This window comes from Nyctereutes procyonoides, unplaced genomic scaffold (genome assembly GCF_905146905.1).
Source record: "Nyctereutes procyonoides isolate TBG_1078 unplaced genomic scaffold, NYPRO_anot_genome, whole genome shotgun sequence".
Lineage (NCBI taxonomy): Eukaryota > Metazoa > Chordata > Mammalia > Carnivora > Canidae > Nyctereutes > Nyctereutes procyonoides.
The window spans coordinates 14,794,519-14,818,048 of NW_026575046.1; the positions used below are offsets into that span (position 1 = coordinate 14,794,519).

Below are 23,530 nucleotides of genomic sequence, written 5' to 3' on the forward strand. Positions count from 1 at the left end.
GCCAGAATCTTTGCTACCGGAGAGTTCCCGGAGATGGTTCAGAGTTTCCTAAATGTCACTGAACACTAATAATAAACTAGACACTGTGTTGAACACTAAAGGCTGGATGGTGAACCTAACAGCTCTCACCCACAAGGAGCTCACCACGGATCGCACAGGGCCTACCACCCAGTGGGTAGAGTATTCATGGGTGGGTGGGTGGGTGGATATTTAGATGAATGGATTGCCTATAGGGCCCTGCAGGCTTTACTCTTTTGCTGGCCCATTCTTCTGTCTCCTTCTCATTCTTTTGTTTTAAAGATTTTATTTGAGAGAGAGAGAGAGCAAGAGAGCGAGCATGAAATGGCGGAAGGGCAGAGGGAGAAGCAGACACCCCTCTGATCAGGGAGTTTCAGCACAGGGCTCGATCCCAGGACCCTGGAATCACGACCTGAACCAAGGCAGACGCTTAACCCACTAAGCCACCCAGACACCCCTCCTTCTCATTTTTTTTTAAAGATTTATTCATGAGTGACCCAGAAAGAGAGGCAGAGCCATAAGCAGAGGGAGAAACAGGCTCCCCTGATGTGGGACTCGATCCCAGGACCCCAGGATCATGCCCTGAGCAGAAGCCAGATGCTCAACCACTGAGCCACCCAGATGCCCCCTCCTTCTCATTCTTGCCCTTTTGCTCTTCCTTGAACCCATCAAACTTGCTCCTGTCTCAGGGCCTTTGTACTTGCTGTTATCTTATAATGCTCTTCAACTTGACGTTTGTTTGATGGCTCCTTTATTTCTTCTGCTCAATGACCTTGTCAGAGAGGCCCTCCTCAACCACACTATATAAACTAACATACCCTACATGTCCACATCACTTTCTAGATCCTTTATCTGGCTGTATTTTTCCCCATATAATTTGTCACTTCCATGTAAGGTGGTTCACCCAGCTGAGGGAGGAGAGGAGTCCTAAAATCCAGTCCAACCTCTGTTCCCAAAGCTTTACTGCTTAGGAGGGGCCTGAGTCTGGCTGGAGGAAGAAGCTTCTTTATTTTTTCCTTTTCTAATTCACACAAAGTTGTTGCCTATTTCCCTGGCCCTGTGACTTTTTCTAACTTGCAGAGACATCAGACTATTTACTAATAGCCCTGTTTTTCTTATTCTAGTAGAATAGAAGCTCCAGAAGAGCAAACGTTGTCTATTTTCTCACTACTGCTTCCTTAATGCTTAAAACAGTATTGGGCACATAGCAGATATTCCTCAATATGTATTTTTCTTCTGGTTGGATGGACAAATGCATGGGGAGTGCAAGAAACTCACAGAGAGTACCAATGTGATTGTGAGTGTCAAGATGTAACTAAGGTTTATATTTGGGGACAGGGTGAAGATGGCAAAGAAAGAAAAAAACAGCACACAGTTTTGGAACTCTGAGAGTTTAACATTTAAAAAAAAAATTAAAAAGATTTTATTCATGAGAGACAGAGAGAGAGAGGGATTGAGAGAGAGAGAGGCAGAAACACAGGCCGAGGGAAAAGCAGGCTCCATGCAGGGAGCCCGACGTGGGACTCGATCCCGAGTCTCCAGGATCACGCCCTGGGCTGAAGGCAGGTGCTAAACTGCTGAGCCACCTGGGCTGCCCCATTTTTTGTTTTTAATTTGACTTCTGATTTTACAGGTGCATGGCTTTTGGTCAAAGCTAATTAAATGGAAGTAGAACCAGACTATCATTTTTAGAATGGGAATTCAGTGCCTGTTCTGATACCTCACTTCACAATGATGGGCAGGAAACAGAGTTCAAGAAAGAGAAGTTACATTTCATCTACTTAGAGTCAACTCCTAGAACGAAAACATTATAAAACTTTTCAACTTGATGAAGACCAACTTAACAAGGGTAAGGGAAATCAGTGTTAGAGAACAGAAAACTAGATCTTTCTTCTCCCCCCTTTGTGTTAAATATTGTTCAAAGAGTCACAAAACTCTGCAGCTTGCCATCAAAGAATCCTGGGGACTGGGAGTGGTTTTAGAAAGCCAGTGGTCACAAATATCCTCATTGTAAGGGTAAGAAAACTGAGACCCAGGGGCTGTGATTTGCCCCAGGCCACACGACAGTCCAAACTAGAGCCCTGAACCTTGAGGCGGAGTTCATTGCTCTCATCCTTGTTCTGCTAGGAAAGAGTATAAAGGGGGTGGGATCTTTCTAAAATTTTGGCTCACGACTTTACGGGTATGGATTTAAACCCTAAAAGGGTGTCCAGGTTTTACCTCAGAGATATTTAAGCAAATTCATTTATATAGCTCCTCCAGCCTAACTGCAGGAAAGGCTATCTTGGCAGTCTTGGGTCAACAGCAATTAAACTTCAACCTGGAACTGGAAAGAACAAACACCAAATGCAAATACCACCTTTCAAGTTCTTGGTAAATATTTTCCTTCTCTCTCTACCAAGTCTGTTTTGGTGGTGATGGTGGTGGTGGTGCGTGTGCGTCTGTGTGTTGAAAACAAGGCCACGGGGGATCCCCGGGTGGCCCAGCGGTTTAGCGCCTGCCTTCACCCCAGGGCCTGACCCTGGAGACCGGGAATCCAGTCCCGCGTCGGGCTCTCTGCGTGGGGCCTGCTTCTCCCTCTTGCCTGTGTCTGCCTCTCTCTCTCTCTCTCTATCATGAATAAACAAAATCTTTAAAAAAAGAAAAGAAAAGAAAAGAAAACAAGGACATAGCATCAACTTGACTTGTCCTAGGCCCCTGGCTCATTGTCGGGCTCGTGATGACACCCTTACCCCCAGCTGGCCCCAGCTGCCCCTGCACCTGTCGGGTCTGAATCACCCTTACCCGCGTGTGTTCCGGGCCCCTGAAGAGGAGCGGCACCAGAATACCTGCTGCGTGAGTGGGGGCGACGCGGCGCCCGCCCCACCTCTCCAAGGCAGCGTCGGGAGCAGAACTGCCGGCCCATTCCTTAAACTACTCCCTCCCTGCGCTCGGCGTTCGTGATCAAGCGCAGCTCAAACCTACCGGGACGGGCGGCACAGTCACACCTGAGCCCTTCCTCGGGGGCCGGGAGAGCGCCCCGACAGCCGGAACGGCGGCTGCTCCCTCCCAGCCGGCGACGGGGCTTCCCGTCACGCCGGGGAGCTAGAGTCCCTTTCAGAGAAACTACAGGTGACGAAGGGCAGCCCGGCTGGCTCAGCGGTTCAGCGTCGCCTTCAGCCCAGGATGTGACCCTGGAGACCCCGGATCGAGTCCCATGTCAGGCTCCTTGCACGGAGCCTGCTTCTCCCTCTGCCTCTCTCTCTCTCTCTCTCTCTGTGAATCTCTCATGAATAAATAAATAAAATCTTTAAACAAACAAAAAAGAAGCAGGTGACGAAGCGGCAGCAGCACCGGCGGAGACGGGAAAGCCCAGGGTCCGGGACCGGGAGGAGCTCCCGCGCAGCGGCCGCGGGCTTTCGGCGCCGGAAGTGCCCCGCGTCGCCATGGCGACCGACGCCGACGCCGCTCGCGGCACGGTCGGCCGCGTTCCGTTCCCGTGGCAACCCCGGCGTCCCCGCGCCGGAACCCGGGCTTCGCGCGCGCCGCGCCGGCCGACCGAGCCGAGGGCCTCGCTTCCGCCGGGCATCCGTGAGGCGCCCTGAGGCGGGTGCGCCGACGCCGACGCGGTCGGAGGGAGCGGAGCTCGCGGGCTGAGGGAGCGGCCAGGCTCGTTCCGGGCGTGGCTTCCCCGCCCCCCCCAGGTGCGCGGCCCCGCCCCCGCCGCCGCCTCCAGGTGGGCCCAGGCCGCCGTGGCGGCGGCAGCCCCCGCACCCGCGGGGAGGCGGCCTCCGAGGCTCCGGTGGGGCCTTGTGGAACCTCCTGGAGCGCAGTTTCGGAGTCTGAGAACTCAAAGCTCCTCCCCCCGCCCTCGGGGCTATGGTGTTGGAAGCAGAGATTAGAAAGCGAAATTAAGCTCTTTCTGGTGTTTGGACTGTGGATGTTCAGGCTCCTCAGGGGGGAATGAGTGACATTCTGCAGGGTGAGATGAGGAGCGGCTTTCGATTCCGATTTGATTTTTTCTTTTTTTTTTTTTAAGATTTTATTTATTAATGAGAGACACAGAGAAGCAGAGACACAGGCGGAGGGAGAAGCAGGCTCCTGCGGGAGCCCGACGCGGGACTCGATCCCGATCCCGGGTCTCCAGGGTCACGCCCTGGGCTGCGGGCGGCGCTAACCGCTGAGCCACCGGGGCTGCCCTCGATTCCCATTTGATCTAGGCAACAGGGAGAGCCATGAGAATTGAATTTCACAGATAATTATAAATCAGATTTTTGTCATGAGGTTTCAGCCGTTTCCCCCATCAACTAAGGACAATACCCAAGCGGACGCGTGTGTGTTCCTTGACTGGGGCCTTCCTATTAGCGGGCTAGCCCTAGGGGCAAGGAGAGTTAACCAGTGCATTGGCCATACTCATTTAACGCTTAAAACTGGTTGCTTTGCTTGGCTCCATCTGGCAAAAACAGTATCTGACTTGAGTAAGAGAACCTAGTTTTGATGATTCAGGAGCTGTAAATATACTGGCTTTAGGGAGGTAAAAAAAAAAAATCAGGGATTTTGGAGGTACTATGGAGTGGGAATTAGGGGAAAGATTTAATTCAGAGGTTTAATTTGGCAAATGCCATTAGTTTCTGCTTTACAGGTATCTCTATACATTAGTGTGCATATTGGATTTGTGGATTTCAGGTGGGTTATGTATCTGGGCAGTTTCAGTATAGCATCCAACAGGGAAAATAGAGTACACTTCTAAGTCTTTTTCTTTTTCTTTTTCTTTTTTTTTTTTTTTTTTTTTTTTACCCCCAAAGCTAACCTGACTTGTGATTCTTGGTAGGAAGAAGATGCAGGCTAGCCCCATCTGTATTCCAACTGTCAGCAATGACACGGATTGGGACTTCTGCTTCCACCTGTAAGTACCACAGAACCTTGACATCACACTCACTGGCCTGGAACACTGGGACCTCCCACTTAAGGCAAACCTGGGGTGCTGAGCTTTGCGTGCATATTATATAGAAGAGAAGATTGAACTTCTGTGATGTGTTTTTTTTTTAAGATTTTATTTATTTATTCATGAAAGACACAGAAAGAGAGGTAGAGACACAGGCAGAGGGAGAAGCAGGCTCTGTGCAGGGAGCCCGACGTGGGACTCGATCCTGGGACTCCAGGATCATGCCCTGAGCTGAAGGCAGACACTCAACCGTTGAGCCACACAGGTGTCCCTGTGGTGTGTTTTAATAACAGTTCTGCTATATGATCCACTTGTACTTGTGCAACCTATGTAAGAAGGAAAATAATTGGTTTTTCCTAACTGAAGGGAAATTTTATTTTTTATAGATAGGCTAGTTATCACAAGATTGATATAGTCAAAGAGAATTAAATATAACAGTGAGCAAATTAAAATTGTCTTATGAAATAGACGATAAGTAAATTAAAACTTTTACATCATAATAGCTCATACTTACTGAGCAAATATTATGTGCTAGGCACTGTTCTAAGTACTTATTTACATGTATTAAGTCATCTCATTGCCCCAAGGTCTCTGTACTGGGTATACTATTAAACTATTATAATTTTATAGCTAAGGAGTGTGAGTCCAAAAAAGGTTAGGTAATTGGCCCCAAATTATACAGCTGTGATTCAGATTTGGCAGCTGGATTGCAGAGTCAGTTCTCTAACCATTTTTCTATACTAGGGGTTCCCAACTTTGGCACTATTGACATTTTAGGTTGGATAACTCTTTGTTGTGGAAGCCTGACCTATGCATTGTGGGTTGTTTAGAAGCATTCCTGGTCTCTACCCAGGAGATGCCAGTAGCACTGTCCCAGTAATGACAAACCACAGTGTCTCCAGACATTGTCAAATATCCCCTTGGGGCAATGTCACCCTTGGTTGAGAACCGTTGCTTTATACCAGTGCTGCCAAATAGAAATATAACACAAGTCACAAATGCCAGCCACATGTGTAATTTAAAGTTTTTCAGTAGTCATGTTAAAATATAAAAAGGAAATAGGTAAACTGAATTTTAATACTGTATCTTTATGTAGGAGTATTTTATAAAATAACTCATGAAATATTTTATATTTTTTCTTCATACTAAGTCTTTGAAATTCAGTGTGTATTTTATACTTACAGCACATCTCAATTCAGATTAGCCACGTTTCATGTGCTTAATAGCCACTATGTGACGAGTGTTTACTAACATCTTACTAATTTTGTACCACTTCATAAAATATCCTGAGGTTAAGGACTATATAAGTATAAAAATTGAAGTTAAGATGTAGAGTTTACAGTAAAGTATCCTGGAAGTAATCAGATAATTCATATTTATTATTACTAGTCTGAATTCATATCTATGATGGCAACATATAGAATAAGTCATAAACCTGGCAAGACAGACCTTTCATTCAACCTGCGTATTCTTTTTATTCTGTTATTTTATCTTTCAAGATATCTGACTGGTCATTATTCTCCATTCCTCTTTCTTATTGAAGATGTTTAGATGCAAAGCTAGGTTAGGGCTTTGCATTCTCAAGTCATTTGTCAAAATCTCAACATTTCTCCTTCCTTTTTTTTTTAGTTTTTTTTAATTTTTATTTATTTATGATAGTCACAGAGAGAGAGAGAGAGAGAGAGGCAGAGACACAGGCAGAGGGAGAAGCAGGCTCCATGCACCGGGAGCCCGATGTGGGACTTGATCCCGGGTCTCCAGGATCGCGCCCCGGGCCAAAGGCAGGCGCCAAACCGCTGCGCCACCCAGGGATCCCCATTTCTCCTTCCTTTAAGGTGCTTTCTGTTGAAGCTTGCTACCTTTGGTGTCAGCTTAATTTTATGGAAGGCTGCACTTAAAATATTTAGGACTTCTAATTTTTAAGATCCATAATTGGCAATCTCTTTGGCAATCTCGATAGATTGAACTTAAGCTCCAGGTCTGTGCAATGTGCAGCCTAAGCAAAATCTTCTATTGAGGGACTAAATTTTCTGTTCGTTTCTTGACTTACGATCTTCTGCCACAGATTCCCTCCATCTTCAGTATTTTTCAGGTATACTAAAGGCCATGTTTTCTTGTTTCATTCATTTGTGCATCATTTAACAAGCCGTTATTTGTCTTTACTGTAAGCCAAGTATCAGGGTTTCAGAAACAAATGAGATTCAGCCCTGTGCCTGGTGTATATTTGCTAGAAGGCAAAGACAACTCGGAAACAAAACAGACAGATTTTGAAAATGAGACTATAGTGTGTTTCACACCACAGTAGAAGTTTGGAGGAAATTTTTGCAAGCCGTTTAAAGGCTGTCTCTACTTGCTACTCTAGTGCAAGACTCCAGCAGAGGTGACATCTTAATTGGGTCTTGAAGGAGGAGCATGGAATTCACCCAGGCAGAGAGGAGGCAAGCTTAGCACCTACCTTCTGATCACCTTGCATCAGCCATGTTCTCTGGCTTTTCCACTGGGTTGGCAATGTGGAAACAAAAGCTCACTTTTGTTTGTGGGCAGAAAGTGATTTTGCCAGGGCCTGGGCCAGAAGAAATGTTGCTCTCCTGTCCATGTGGCCTGGTTCATTCTGTGTGCCCCTGGGTGGATTATTTAGAACAGGAAATCTGGATGGATATTAACATGGTGTTTTTCAAACCTAGTGTAAAAGATTATACTTGACATCTATCTATCTTTCTTTCTTTCTTTCTTTCTTTTCTTCTTCTCTTCTTTTCTTTTCCTTTTCTTTTCTTTCTCTCTCTCTCTTTACAGTAAACATTACTTATCTAATCAGTGGAAAAAAGATAAATTTTATTCTTAAAACTATGTAGTCATTGAACTTTTAAAAGCTATTGTATATGCAAAGGTGACTCCTTTGGGGGACTTGTTTATAATTAAACATTCTGTTGTTGCTATTAAGATTTCAGAATTCTGTTTTTTTCTGGATCACTTTGATTTTTCTAGTGATGTTAAGATGTGGTTTTTCTTTTTTGTGTAAGATTAACTCCTTTGACTTTTATCTTTACCATTTCCAATTACTCATTCATAATTATGTTCAGCATTGATGACAGATTACATTTTGCATGTGAGAGAGGAGGCAGGCAGGAGGGAGAAAGGGAGGGTGGGAAGGAGAGAAGTGAGGAGAGAGAGGGCAGATTTTCAACCCATTCAGCTCTTTTCAACACATTTATTTGTAATACAACTGAGAAGGTCATTTTGCTTCTGCATCTGCTCTTGACTGTGTAGGGTTCCCTCCCTTCTCCTTGGTGGGGCCTCATCCTCTTTAGTTAGTTGGCCACTACCTTTAAGAAATATGAATGAAGGGGATGCCTGGGTGGTTCAGTGGTTGAGCATCTGCCTTTGGCTCAGGGCATGATCCTGGGGTTCTGGGCTCGAATCCCACTTAGGACTCCCTGCAGGAAGCCTGCTTCTCCCTCTGCCTGCTTCTCTGCCTCTCTCTCTGTTGCTCTCATGAATAAATAAATAACTAAATAATCTTTTTTTTTAATAACTAAATCTTTAAAAACATTTTTAAAACAGAAACATGAAAGAGAACAGTGAAGTCTAGATTCAAACTGTTATTCCCTTCCCATTATTTCATTATATCTTTCCTGGTTTGAATCAGAATTTTAGAATATAAAAGATCTTTGAAATCTTCCAATTCAACACCTTCATTTTGTTGTTGAAGAAACCAAGTCATGGAGCTAATAAAATAATAATAACTTATATTAAAATAGTACTTACTAAATAGCAGGTAATCACCATGCTAAGATTGATAAGTATTATCTGATTTAATCTAGTCAACTCATCTGATTGACCTCATTTTACAGAGAAGCAAATTAATAACTTGCTTAGGATCATATGGTTAGTAAGTAGCAGAGCTAGGACTCTGATACAGGTGGGTAGTTTACCAAATCTCTTTCATTTGAATCACCACATTGCTGTCTTGATTCTGGGCTTCAAGGGTGACATGAGCTTATCCCCCAGACTTTATTCCTTCAAGTTTATATTAAAGTGCATATTCCTACCCCCCATTGGAAGCACTCTGTCCTTCAATTTTAGTTGGTTTGAGATATGCATAGGTCACATCTGAATCCATGCCCCTCTCTGGTATTTACAGGTCACAGCAAGCCAAGATCCCAGCATACCAGAAAAGGGATGAGTTGTATTACTCTAGTGGGTCTGGAGAGAGTGAAGAAGACATCAAAGCCAAGGAGGAAAAGGCCGTAGGCTACATGGCTCTTCCTAAAGAGAAATTGGCCCATTCCCAGAAGAAGATAACTCAGCTTATTAAGAAAAAAATGGTAAAACAAAAAGCTCACTAGGTTTTAGTTTCCCTGTAAAAATATGTCCGTGATTACAGAAGCTCTGCCTTCATGGGATACTGAAGCACTCGAGGCAGAGGAAGTTGTTCTATTTTTTTTACAAGTGGAAGAAAACAAAGCAGAGCATGGTCAGGTAGCAACCTTGCCTTGAGGTTCCAAACCTGGGTCACTGTGCATTCTTCCATGGAGTATTTGCACTCCTAGCTTTAAATGGAAAGTGAACATTTCATTCTTTGTGTTGATGTTTGATTACCTTTAATTAAAAACCTGCTTTTTTATTTCTCCTGAAAGGTTTCAGAATGATATCTCATGGGTAACAAGAGGCCAGGATAAGAGGCAGGAGACTGAGAACAAAGGTAGCCAGGCTGAGGTCGTGGCTCAGATGCCAGTTCAGTGGACTCATGAGCAGACTAAAGCACCAGAAACGGGAGGTAGCAGCAGAGGTCAGAGTCTAGGTGTGCATTTTTCAGAGTGAGGCAAAGACTTGATAACTAGTCAGAGCAAGTGTTATTAATAGAATGTGCAAAATCCAGGAACCCGAGACAAGATGATAGTGACCTCCGTTATTAGAATGCAGGCACTGGCATGCTCCTGGAGCATGATTTATCAACTAAGGAATTCATCCACTGACTTCCTGGCCACCCCTAGCCACGGGAAACATGGGCTTAAAATCACGTGTGGAGAAAAGGTCTGTAGATGGCTTTAGGAAAGGCCGAGAGATACCTCACAGGCAGGTGATAGAAGCTGATACGCCTAGTTGAATATATCTACAAATTTACCTCTGTAAATTATCCAGAGGACTTGCAAAACAGGACAGGCATCTCGGCCTGTACCCATTAGCATTTAACAGACCCAGGCTAGAACCTTTGCTTTTAGAAACAGACAAGTACCATCTGTCATAGAGTACAAGTGTGAGTTTTTAAGGCATGACAACCTCTTGGCCAGTTTGGATAATGACAAAGATTTAGACTTAGGAGTTAAATCTAGCCTAGCCTAGTGCTCACAGACCTGAAGGGCAGGAGGATTGGAAATAGCAGGAGACTTCTAGAGTCCATATTGGTTTTCTCAGTTTCACCAGAGCAGGAAGCTTGAGGATGGGTAAATACAGGATGTCTAGAGCCAGGACAGAACTTAAGCCTTTGTACTCCCATTCCAGGGATTTTTCATGGTAGTATGTTTCTTCTTCAAGTGAAACTTAGTAAATTTGGTGGTTAGCCCATGGAGAACACTCAGCACTTCTGACAGAATGGGCATTTGCAAAGCATTGAGGGAATGCCCTGTAACACTGCATGTGTGCCTATGAGCTGGGAGCAGGTGAAGTGGCAGGTTAGGAAGGAGACAGGGGAGCAGTCTTCCAACGCTGTATCTGTTTACGACCCTGTAGGGTCACACTTAGATAGCACTTAACACATTTGGACCCCTTTGATGATGACTCATTTTCCTACCAATCACTCCCTGAGGTGGATGGTATGGGTTTCCAAAGAGAAAAGGAAGCCAGAACTCAGGGTGATCTTACCCAAAGCACTGCAGTCCATAAACATTAGAACCAGAGCCCAAACTCCAAGCTTTTGAGGCTTTGAAGTGCTAGTTTCACCTTACTAGAAAGTCAGTGCTTGATTTTTATCAATTTGTGCAGCCAATTGATATGTCTTGTCAAGTCAATGAAATCTATAACTTGAAGACACAATTCTGTGATCTCTTAGAGAACTCTGCCTATGAGCCCTAGGGCAGCAGGGAGCTCTTCTCCACCCCGTCCTTATCCTAGCCAATAGAGAGATGATTCATTCAGCAGGTATGGAATGAGTACATCCTCTGTGCACTAGGAAAACAGTAGTGAACATGAGGAATGAACTTCTGTTCTCAGGGAACTTCTATATGGGGAGACATAATAGACAAACAAAATATAACAGTGCAGTATCAGAGAGAGGTAAGTGCCAGGAAGAAAAAAATAAAATAGGGAATGGGATAGTAAGTGATGGGGTACAAGACTATTTTCGATAAGATGCCAAGAAAGACCTCTCTGAAGTGAACAAAATGATGAAACGAGAGAGTGAATGACGTGTTCGAGCGTCCCAAGATGGGAAATAGGTGCAAAGGCCGAGTCAAATTAGTTTGCACTGTTCAGGAATATCTGGTCTGTTTTAAAACCCATGTTTATAATAATAATAAAAACAGGCTATTTGGTCACCACTGGAGGATGCAAGTGACTGCACTCATTATTTTGAAAGCTAGCAAATAGAAAGAAAATAAGTCGTGTATCTTGTCCTCCTGTTACAAACTGTACTACTGGGTAACCAAAAAGTAGATGAGGGGAGAGTTTTCGTTATAGAATTATGCCAGCTAACACACGAAGGAACAATGATAGAAAGAGGCTATCAGCATTTTATAAACTTTTATGAACGAATCCATGTAGTAGTGTCAATAATCAGAAAAAGAGACAGTCAGACATTAGGTATCTTCTGGTGGAAGAACATATGCAAACCCATGAAGCAGGCTAAAAAAAAAAAAAACCAGAACAGAACTAAAGTTAGCCCAATTTCTAAATCCAGCTCCCAATGTAAAAGCAGTACAGAGATTGGAGGGACATGTTGAATGACACCATAAGAATGCAATAAACAAAATGTACATGTTTGGGAAACACTGGAATCCAAAAGACCCAATTTCTTCACAAATAATTTGCAATAAAAGGAACTAGATAGACATGGGAACAGAACCTATAAGTGAAAAGAGACTCAGAAGACTGATCTCAGTGTATGGACAGGAAGACTGTAAAGAAAAAATTAGATTTATGGGGCACCTGGGTGGCCCAGTTGGTTAAGCAGCTTCCTTTAGCTCAGGTCATGATCCCCAAGCCCTGAATCAGTCTCCCTGCTCAATGGGGAGTCTGCCTCTCCTGCTCCTCCTTGCTTGTGCTCTCTCTCTCTGTCAAATAAATAAATAAAATCTTTAAAAATATTAGATTTATGAGGTAATTATTAGATTTATGAGACTAGATATTTAACATTACAGAATTATTGTTAATGTTTTGGTGAGAGTGTTTTTCTGATTATCTAATTCCAGATCTTTAGGAGATACTTATGAAATATGAAATGATTTAATACCTGATTTTCTTCAAAATAATAGGTTGGGTGGATGAGGAGGATAGATAGGAAACAAGATTGACCATGAGCAGATACCTCATGAAACGAAGTGAGCCCTTCTCAGTGCTATTTTTGTATATTGCTAAAGTTTTTCACGATACAAGGTTAAAAGAAGTCACTCTGGTTATGATGTTGAGAGTAGACTGGGGGAAGGGAGGCAAGAGTGGAAGCAGTTAGGAGTGGCTGTTGTGTTCAGCCAGGTGAAAGATGAGGGTGGCTTGAACCAGGTACTCAGGGCAGAAGTGAGAAGAGCTTAGTTCAAGGACTTACGAAGAAAGGACAGCCAACAAATCTTGCTGGGTTGGTAGTGGGACAGGAAGGGAAGGGAAGAAAAGAGAAAAAGACAGCGGGAGAATTCAGTCCTACATTCCCGTGAGAAGAGTATGGGCTGGATGGAGCTTTCCTCCTTTCCAAAAAGTATAATGCTTCTTTGCTCTCTGCAGAATACCCAAGCAAATAAGGAGCTGATTCGTTGTGTCATCCTTTCTCGGATTATTTTTGGGGAAGAACACTGGAAGTGTGCGCAGGCTTTGGCCAGCCTAGCCTATGGCTACCTGACACTGAGAGGTACCTGGTCCCCGACTGGGTCTGGGTGGGCCAGCCCATGCGAGCCAATCTAAGCCAACCCACAAGCATGGCAGTGGTGGGGGTGGGGATGCCTGAGGGCGGTCCCTTCCTGCCCCCAACTCACACCTCACCCACCTCACCAAGAGGTGGGAAACTCCACGGATGAGACAGGCAGTGTGGCAGGCATCTTAGAAATCAAGATAATGATGATAGTTGATTCATTGAGTACTTAGCATGTGCTAAGCTTGTCTCATTTAGTCCCCATAATATCCCTTGGAGAGAGATACTATTGTTATCCATAGTTTACAGATGAGGGCACTAAGGCACAGTGGGCAAAGGACAATATCACAAGTTCCAGCTACAGGTCCACAGGGGAAGGACAGGCAGCGATGTACATTCAGCATCAGGGTGAGTCCCAGTAATAGGACCTGAATTCTGTGGGCGGAATTCAAGTTCCTAGAAGGTCTAGCTGAGGAAACGACAGAGCCCTCATTCTAGAGAAATGCTGCTTCTGGAACGTACTCTGTACAGAAGAACAAGATAGAGATGCATTTGCTAAAACTGAAATCCTGGGGCACTTCGGTGGCTCACTGGTGAAGTGTCTGCCTTTGGCTCAGGTCTGATCCCAGGGTCCTGGGGTCGAGTCTCGCATCGGGCTCCCTACTTGGTGGGGAGTCTGCTTCCCCCTCTGCCCCTCCATCCCCACCCCTAACCCCAACCCTGCTCTCTCTCTCTCTCTCTCTCTGAAATAAAATAAAATCAGAAAAAAAAACTGAAACTCAAAATGTAAGATCCATGAGGGCAGGAACTGTGCAGTAGAGGTTCAGTAAATATTTGTTCAGACTGATTGAGACACATGTCCCTGGAACCAAGGACATGGTCAGCCCAGGACTTTGTGCCCCGTCACCAGCTGTGTCCTGCACGGACTGCCTGGACTTCTACCAGGGGTCTCTGTACAAACTCACATGTGCTTTGTTCAAATACCTCTGTCTCTGAAACAGAGGCTCCCTGAGAGCAGGGACTAGGTCTTCCTAGAACCTAATACAGTCTCCGGTATACAGTCTGGATCAGCAGATGTTATTGCTTCGTAGAACTGAGCCAAGTTCCCCGTGGACCTGAGTCTTCAGGTGGGGCCTGGCTTAGGTAACAAGTAAGTGGTTTAAGGGCTTGAGAAGTTAGTTTGAGGGCTACAGGGGAAGGGAACCAAAATACCTGGACCATAAGGAGCCTAGCTATCAGAAATCAGAGCTTTTGAAAAGGTTAAAATAGAATTCAATTTATTATTAGCCTCCATAAATAATTCCGTTAAGCTCAGAACACGTGTTCCTTCTTAGGGCTTTTTGGGCCCCCTTGAGCTCATGTTTTCAATGAAACTTCAGATCCATTTGGCTGTGAATGCGGCAAGCCCGTGAGTGGTTGACATTGGGCATAAGCAGTGGGTCACAATGAGGCCACAGTGAGGTCACAGTGAGGCTCTTGCCGGCCTTAAGAACACATCTTTTGTGTTCTGAGAGAAGGCTGCGAGGGCTAAGGAGAGGAGGGGGTCCTCACTTCTGGCAGAACAAGCAACCACTTGTCTGTGAGATTTAAGGGACATCAGGAAAGCCTTCAGCAAAAGGAAATCTTCTGGTGGACCCACATGATTCTTCATTTGCAATTTCTCTCTTTCATTCAGGCTCATCTCCTCCTAAACTTGCTGCCCTCACGATAAGAATCAAATTTAGCTTTGTGCCATTTTAAGGCTTGAGAGCTCCTGTGAGAAGTCTGGTGGCAGTGTGCTAGGCCCTAGCGACACATGAATGCGTACTGCTGGTCCCTGCCCTCGGGAGACAGGAACACAGTTCTGGGGACACAAATGAAGCAGATCAGGGGTTCTGCCACTGGTTGGGGAAGGCTGCAGAGAGAAGGTGACATTTGTCTTGTCTTCGAAGGAAAACAGGTTTACCATGTAGATTTCAAGGGGAGCAGTAGAGAACACAGAGTTGGCCCTCCATATGTGTTGATCTGAGGAGTGGGAGGTGAGAGGGGGTTTTATTCTCTTTGAAACTCCTTACACAGAACACTGTGGTTTCTCTCTGGACCCAAGAGGTTAGTGTAGAACAGAAGATACCTGGGGACAGACGGGTCTTGCCTGGTAATGGGACTGGAAGGTTAATTTGGGCCCAGGTATCAGGGAATTTAGGGATTTATTAAAAGATTTTGAGTGAGGTGGTGACATAATCAAGCTTATGTTGTGAAATGAAAGACTCTGGGGGGTAAGTTGGACCAATAGAAAAAGTAGGGTGCAGAGCAGTTAGGCCATGATGCAGCCCAGACAAGAGTCGCTGTAGGTAGTGGCCATGGCAGTTGGAATGTAGAAGAAACGACATGCAGAAGTGGTGACATTAGTGGGCAGTTACATATGGGATGGGGAGCTGAGGGAAGAGCTGAGTTGAATAGTGCATGACCTGGTTTTCAGGGTCGCTGAAATAGGGAGCTAAAGAGGAAGACCCGGCTGATGGGGAAAGGGAGGAGAAGCTCCTGAGTTTGGTTTCAAACAGGCTGGATCGTACCCGGTGTCAGGTAGCCATGGAACATCATGATGAAATGTTGAGTAGACAACTGAAGAGTAGAGCCAGCACTCGGGAAGGATGTCAGTTAGGGAGGGATTAACACACAGGGGCAGGATGAGGCCCTAAGAGTGGGTGAGCTTAATCAGAAAAAGCATAAAGAGAGGGAAAGAGGGCAGAGGAGAGAAGATGGGAGGAGAGCATCAGGAAGGCTGTGGAAGCAGAGCCAGCAAAGGATCAGGAGGGGCCAGGTCAGGGAAGCCAAGGGGAGAGAAAGGGTTTCAGAAAGAAGTGCAGTGTGATTCCAGCAGTTTCAGGACCCACAGAGATAGGAGGATGTGAAGGCCAAAGAGACCCATGGATTTGGCAGTTGGCTAATCACAGGCCCTGGGTTTGGCAAGGGCCTGTGATTAGTAGACCCACATTCAGCGAGGCTATCTACGAGATTTTTGCTGAACTTGAGCCTTGCAGTGATGGCAGCTTGAACTGGAGCGGAGGGCACCACCAGTATTTAGGGGGACATCTGCCTGAACCTGGGCCGGGTCCGAGGCTGCCTCCTGGTGTTGGGAGAGATTATCAGGTGGGTCTGTGGGAAGAAGTTGGTCCTCATCTTCTGAAATCAGCTTGTTCCATGAACAGTCACACATGGACTCTGGGTTTTACTTTTCCAATTAGATTCCAAGTTGAGTCAAGATAGGTGAACGGTAATAACACAGAAGATGGTGAGAATACCATCCTTTTTTCTCTGATTCTCAGTTCTTCCTGTCGCGTGAATGGAGAACCACATTTGGGGTGGCATGGTGGAGGGGAAAACAAGTTTTCCTTTTATAGGAAGATGTGTTTGTTTTTTCTAGATGGGAAAAACAACATCCTGATTAGGTAAGGTGCTACACAATAGAACAGTGTCCAGTCTGGAAACCAGACTTTCTGAAACCTAACCTAGAGTTTTTCCAGAATAGACTATGCTGATGACCTTTTCTTGAAAACAACCTCTTATTTCAGTTATAGGACTTTCCCAGTCCCTTCACTGTAACTTCTTTAAAGTCTGTGGTCCATGGAATAAAACAACCAAAGCTTTGAAAAATCACAGACCATCAAGAGGGATGAAGTGCTTGCCAAGCTCCACTTAGTTCTGATGTTATTAATCCTCAATTGCTTCAAAATGGGCAGAATTCATGAGCCAGCCTTCTGTGTAGGCGGAATGTATGCATCTGTGCGTGTTCATGCCTCGCTGCATGTGTGTGTGTTTTATAGCCATCAAACCTCCTTGCCTCATTTCCCTATGAGCCTTTTCCAGCACCAGGGGGTGGAGGTCAAGCCAAAAGGCGGATTTCTCTCAATAAACAGTCTTCCAGTGAGTATTTACTGCAGGACTTATATATTTGAAATATCATAAAGAGAACTTTGGGAAATACAAGGTCCAGGAGGCAGTCTTTGCCTTCAAAGAAGTCACAACCTCGTGTGAAAGGTGAGCTGCACGCAGACGTAGTTGTGACAGAAGGCACCATAAGGTGAATGCCATGTAATTGATTTAAATACAGGGCTTAAAAAAAAAATACAGGGCTTCAGGGGAAGTTGGGTGGAATCATTTCTGGCTGAGATGGTGAGTAATAGACTCAGGGGGGTATGCCATTCGAGAAGGCCCTTAAAGAATGAGCAGAGTTTGGGTAGACAGAAGGGGCGGGCGTTTCTGGTGAAGAACAAGACCTGGAAGGAATAAGATCATAACATGTATCTGGAAAGCAGGGGGCAGGCTGTCTAGACATGGGCAGGACTTTTAGGATGAATCCGGAAAGGAGGGTACGTTGGCAGGCCATGGTGTGTTTTATATACAGGCTAAGGAGTTTGTGATTTATGTGGTAGGCAAGGAGAATGACTGGAGGTTTTCCAGCAGGTAGATGAATACATCAAAGTGTGCTTTTGGAAAGGCTAAGCTAGCAATGATAACCGGAAGGGAAGCTATCCAGTAATCTAGATGTAACACTGTGCTGGTGACAAGTGGAATGAGTGAGAAGGTAAGGATTTAGGAGTCTCTGAAGGACAGATACATTCATCTTTTACCTTTCTGGGACGTTTTCTAAAGTACACATTTATAAGATTACATGGATAAGATCATTCTTTGCAGCATTATTTACACCCAGTGTCCCCATCAGGCCCTCAGAGGATGAATACCCACAGCAGATTATATGCAGCTTTTAAAAGGGCATGAGGAAGCGCCTTCTACTACCAGGGAAAAAGCTCCTGGATGCATCTTCACCCAAAAGAGAATGTACAATACAGTATGGTGTTTAAGATGCCTCATTTTGTGTGAGAACAAAGGGGAGAGAGAATCTGTGCTTCTATTTACATAAAGAAACACTGAAGGATACACAAGACAGAGGCAGAAATAGGTTACCTAGTGGGGGCTTGCATTGAAAGAGGACAAGAGTGGGAGTGAGACCCCTCAACTGTCATATAATTTAAACATTTTTTTAAAAGATTTTATTTATTTATTCATGAAAGACACAGAGAGGCAGAGACACAGGCAGAGGGAGAAACAGGCTATCCCTGTGGAGCCTGATGTAAGACTCGATCTCTGAACCCTGGGATCACACCCTGAGCCAAAGGCAGATGCTCAACCACTGAGCGACCCAGGTGCCCCTAATTTTAACTTTCGAACCATGGAACTATATTACCTATTCACCAATAACCTTAAAAAAAAAAGAAAGAAATACTGTGAAGGAAGAATTGGCAGGACCTGATGTCTAATTTGGGATTGAGGAGAAATGAGGTCCAACGATGATCATGAAGGTCAGGCCCCTGCAGACTCCACTTACAGAAAGACATCAGTCAGGAAAGGGGAGAGGAATGGCAGATCCAGGTGCCAGTGATTTTGAATTGCAGTAGAGAAATCCACTAGCACATTTTGACTTGGTGCAGGAAATTCTGGACTAGAACTTGGGAGGGCAGGTGGAGAATTGTAAGCTTGGAGGAAAATTTAAGAGCAGAACTCGAGAGGGGAAATGGAAAATTATAAGCATGGAGGCCAAGGTGGAAGGAAGTGCTAGGGATTGTTAAAACTTCTAAGGCAGGCAGGCAGGCAGGCAGGCAGAAAGAAAAGAAAGAAAGAAAGAAAGAAAGAAAGAAAGAAAGAAAGAAAGAAAGAAAGAAAGAAAGAAAGAAAGAAAGAAAGAAAGAAAGAAAGAAAGAAAGAAAGAAAGAAAGGAAGGAAGAAGGAAGGAAAGAAAGAAGAAGGAAGGAAAGAAAGAAGAAAGAAAGAAAAAGAAAGAAAAGAGAGAGAGAGAAAGAAAGAAAGAAAAAGAAAAAGAAAGAAAAGGAAGAAACTGAAAGACCCTTGGAGAAGGAAACAAAGGGTCTTTGGAAAGAGTTAACAAAGAAGCAACAAGAGAAGGTTTATAAAGGAGAACTGAGTTGGTGCAGTGTCATAGGGGCCAAGAGGAGAAGCCAAGCAGCTAAGAGCGTCTGACTGAGAAACCATGACTGGATTTATTTAGGAGGAGGTCTTTGGGAGAAGGGTTTCTGCAGAGTGGTTTGAGCAGAAGCCAGATCCCAGGCACGAAGGAAAGAGGGGAAGGCGCCCGCAGGCCAGACTACCATGTGGTACCTACTACATATTGAAAGGAATGAGGGAAAGCAGGCTAGCTAGAGAAGGCAGAAAAGTCCTGTGAGGATGATTTTAGAAGAGAAGGAGACAGTTTTGGCAGTGAGGAAGGAGCCCTTTAGAGAGAACGTCTGGAGGTTTTAAGAAATAGAGCAATTGATGGAATGGGGTTCAGGAGTCAATAACAGGAGAGAACAGGAAGCCTTTGCAAAGCAGGTGAAAGGGTTGCTGGTTGTCAAACTAGAGGAAGGGACTGCAGATGGGACTAGAGCCAGCGGACCTGGTGGTGGGCCCAACGAACCCAGCGATTCCACGGCTGAGCAAGGGCAGGCCCAGAACTACAGGGTACTTTGTCACCTAGTGGTGAACTGGTGTCCCAGAGTTCAAGAAGGAGAATATAGTGACATGGACAAGCAGTTTCCTGATATTTTGCTTGCTGTTAATGAAACAGTAAATTTTTAAAGGATTTTATTTATTCCCAAGAAACACAGAAAGAGGCAGAGACATAGGCAGAGGGAGAAGCGGGCTCCATGCAAGGATCCCAATGTGGGACTCCGCCCCGGGACCCCGGGATCACACCCTGAGCCGAAGGCAGATGCTCAACCGCTGAGCCACCCAGGCATCCCAATGAAGCATAAATTAATCAGCCTGTTATTACTGGGAACTTTCTACGTATCCTGGTCTCTAAGTGTTGCAAAATACAGAAAAAAAGAAGCGTAAGTCATGAACCCTACCTTCTCTGTCTAGTTGGTTAAAAGAAAAAAAAAAAACTGGTACAGGGATAACAGAGAATGAGAAAAACCAGGTGATCTGACGTGCAGGAAACCTAATGCCCGCCTGCAATGAGGTTGCATTTGAGAACGCAGCCTTTTACAGAGGTTCTGTAAGCAGCTCTATGACAAATGTCCAAAGAAAGGGCAAATATAATAAACTGCTTAAGAGAACAGACTCTGGTGGTAGTAGGAGCAGTAGTGACGATGATGGCTAACATTTATTCAAACTCGCTTCTACCCTGTGTGCCAGGTGCTCTTTTTCATGAATTAACTAACTTAATCCTTACAACAGATTCCTACAGGGTGGAACGTATTTTCATTACCATTTTACAGGTGAGTAAACGGTGGCACAGATAGAGGAAGTAACTTGTTCAAGGCCACAGGGTTGGTAGGGAGTGGCCGAGGCAAGATCGGTGTCTGGGAAGCCTGGCTCCAGGCCCTGCTCTTAATCACCGTCCACACGAACTTAAGTATAGTTAATGATCAAGGTGACAGCAGCAACTCCAGAGCCCGGGTGTCTCTGAGCTGATCCTCTCTGGCCTGAGTCAGAGTAACAGATGAAAGTGGTGGAATCACATCCCTGACAAAAGCAAAATGATTCGATATGTTTGGTGGACAATGCCAGGGCCCATATTCCAGCTCATCAGTAGCTCCCTGTAATTTCTCAATCTCAGGCTCCAGGAGAGGGCCTGATTTTTACGTCTATGATTGCTGCCCTGTCGATGCAAGGGGAAGCATAGTGTCTGTGGCTTGGGAGAAGAGCAAGTAAAGGAAAATGACTGGGTTTCTCAGAATGGCCACTGGAACTGGGCAAGTGGGACTTGGAGTTACGGAACCAGATCACAGGTCTGTGAGCTGCCTCCAGGGGGAGTTGACTTGAGACTCCTATCTGTACACATCTGAGGTATTATTTTAACAGGAAAGAGTGTGCTTGAGATTCACAAAAGCACATCTATTTCAAGTGATTACTGATCCTGATTCATAATCGTACTTTCTGACATCATGAATTTTTGTCAGGAAATGCCATAAAAATATCACAAAGTGAAGGGTTTTTTAAAACATAAAAAGAGCTCTCCCGGCAACGCCTGGGTGGCTCAGCTGTTGAATATCTGCCTACGGTTCAGGGTATGATCCTGAGGTCCTGGGAGGGCTCCCTGTGAGGAGCCTGCTTCTCCCTCTGTCTATGTCACTACCCGTCTCTCTGTCTTTCATGAATAAATAAATAAAATCTTAAAAAAAAAAAAAGAACTCATACTTGAAAAGGTTGGAAAACATTATCTAGAGCAGTGATCTCTAAACACTTGAGAATTAGCACCCTTATCACTTCAAAAAATGTGAGCAAACTCCATATATGTGTATTTATTATAAATTACGTATAATGGTATTAACATATTATGTAATATAAATACTCACAAAATAAAAACAAAAATTTTAAAAATAGAGCAATTGTCTTTTTTTGCCCTATGCCATTATGGCATCTTGCATACTGTAGGGCTATATGCAGCCCACTTTGGAGACCAGAGTGGATTCTGGGAACCATAAGGAAATGACTTTTTTCCTTTAGGGCTGATTTTAAAGTTTAACGAACCATTTTCAGTTGAGATCCTAGCTCCGTTTGCTCAGGCCCAATGGTCACCAGCTCAGCTTTTTCACCAGAAGGACCGCAATGCGGGGCATGATAAAGTGGAGATGAAAAACCACATAATTAATTAGCTGTTGAGCTTAGAGGAAGAATATTCCTCTGGGGGTTTCACAATCAGCACTGGGCATTTGGGGGATGAGTGGCAGGGCAGACAGGCAAAGCCTCAGAACAACTTTCTCGTCTGTCCTCCATTCAGGACCCCAGATTCTGGGGTGGTTTTAGGTGGCTCAGCCAGTTTCACTGTTCTCCTTCCAACAGACCAAAGGAAGCATCTAGATTGAGTTCCCACACATTATTATTATTATTTATTATTATTTATTATATTATTATTATTATAGTTATTCCCACACTCCCAAGGGCCCACCTGGTTGTAGGAAACAGCCTATTTGATAAAAAGACTTTCTCAGTTTCCTGTTTTATTTTCTTGGTCTAGTGTCCTTGGCAGACTTTACTGTTTCTATTCCCTTCCTCAAAACCTATAAAGACTCCCCAGTACCTAACAGATCCAATCCTCCCTCCTCACCTTGGCATCCAAGATTCCATTTTATTTTATTTCATGTTGTTTTAAAATATTTTATTCATAGAGAGAGTGAGCATGTAGGGGGGAGGGGCAGAGGGAGAAGCAGACTGCTGAGCAAGGAGCCTCACGTGGGGCTCCATCCCAGGACCCCGAGATCACGACCTGAGCTGAAGGCAGACGGTTAATCTACTGAGCCACCCACGCGCCCCCCCAAGACCTCATTTTACTTATCCAATTCGCACCTTATGTGTCTACATTTAAACCTCCCCTGAAGAAGGGCTGGCCTCCTTACTGCCTCGACACTCCTATATACTGCCACCACATCCCACCACCAGTGTGTACACACACACGTTTATTGCTTATTTTGTCTTTATGGCCTCAGGTTGTTTACCCCAAGTGGAAACCCTTCCTCATTCTTCTCTATCAAACTACCTACTCTTCAAAAATGAGTCCTACCGCTTGCATAAAGATTTTGCTAAATGCTTCACCAAGTGTGGTCCTCAGCCTGCATCAAGTTATCACCTTAGGATGGTGGTTATAGATGTGAATCCTCTGTTCTCACCTCAGAACCTGTGAACCACAACTCCTGGGAGCAGGGCCCAGGAATCTGCATTTTAATAGGCTTTTCATGTTGCACAGTGCAGTCTGAGGGCTCTGTTACCTGCTAACCTGAGACACATCCCTCTTTTGCCACAGACTCCTATTTTTCTCTTGAGTTGAGACCTGTAGGACAGGCATCTCTGAGTGTTCTACAAAGACTTCCTGGCTTCTAGGTTACTTGTAGGCCTCTCCCAGAGAAGCTCTGTTCTCCTTTCTCCCTGCTTCCCGCTCCCTGCCCTTGTGGCAGCTCGTTAAGGAGGTCCTGCACATCTGGAATGTATGAGGGCTGCAGTCCTCAAGTGTTCAAGTCATCTTTATGGTCATTGACTATACCTGTACTGTGAAACCAGGCTCCAAGGACCAAAGGTGGAACAGACTGAGGACTGGAAGTGTGACGTGAGAATTAGGGGCACGGCTGGCCTACCTGAGGGGTAAATATGTTTACCCACCTGCAGAGGGGAGAGCTGACCAGAACACCAGCCATGACTATCTCTAGGAAAGTGGAGGACTCCTAGGGTAACGAGCTCTCTGACGACCTTTCTGTTTTCTCCGGGGCTTCTCTTGTCCATCAGGGATCACTAGACATGAACTAGGTTGAAAGATGAAGAATGAGCTCTAGAAATTGAATGTTGCCAAGTCTACCTCTGTTAATTAACTGGATAGATAGCAGTTCAAGTGGGTACCCAGCAACTCCAGACTTTCATTAGAAAACAAGGGGAAACACCACGAGTTCTGTCTGGCTGGAGTTTGGCATTCCCTTTGTCATCTTAGTGAAGGGGCCTCATGGTATTTAGGAATCAGATTGTGTGTGTGTGTGTGTGTGTGTGTGTGTGTGTGTGTGTGACCAATT

At 44.9% G+C, this 23,530-nt stretch overlaps 1 protein-coding gene across 1 annotated transcript in view; it reads left to right on the top strand.

The window, feature by feature from the left end:
• The first annotated feature begins 3,824 nt into the window (after nucleotides 1-3,824).
• Nucleotides 3,825-23,530, top strand: part of TTC23L (tetratricopeptide repeat domain 23 like) — a 53,133-nt gene continuing 33,427 nt past the window's right edge. The window contains exons 1-4 of the mRNA XM_055325888.1: nucleotides 3,825-3,979; nucleotides 4,829-4,903; nucleotides 9,084-9,267; nucleotides 12,872-12,995. Coding sequence (XP_055181863.1) covers nucleotides 4,836-4,903; nucleotides 9,084-9,267; nucleotides 12,872-12,995 — 376 coding nt within the window. The 5' untranslated portion in view covers nucleotides 3,825-3,979; nucleotides 4,829-4,835. The remainder of the gene's footprint in view (nucleotides 3,980-4,828; nucleotides 4,904-9,083; nucleotides 9,268-12,871; nucleotides 12,996-23,530) is intronic.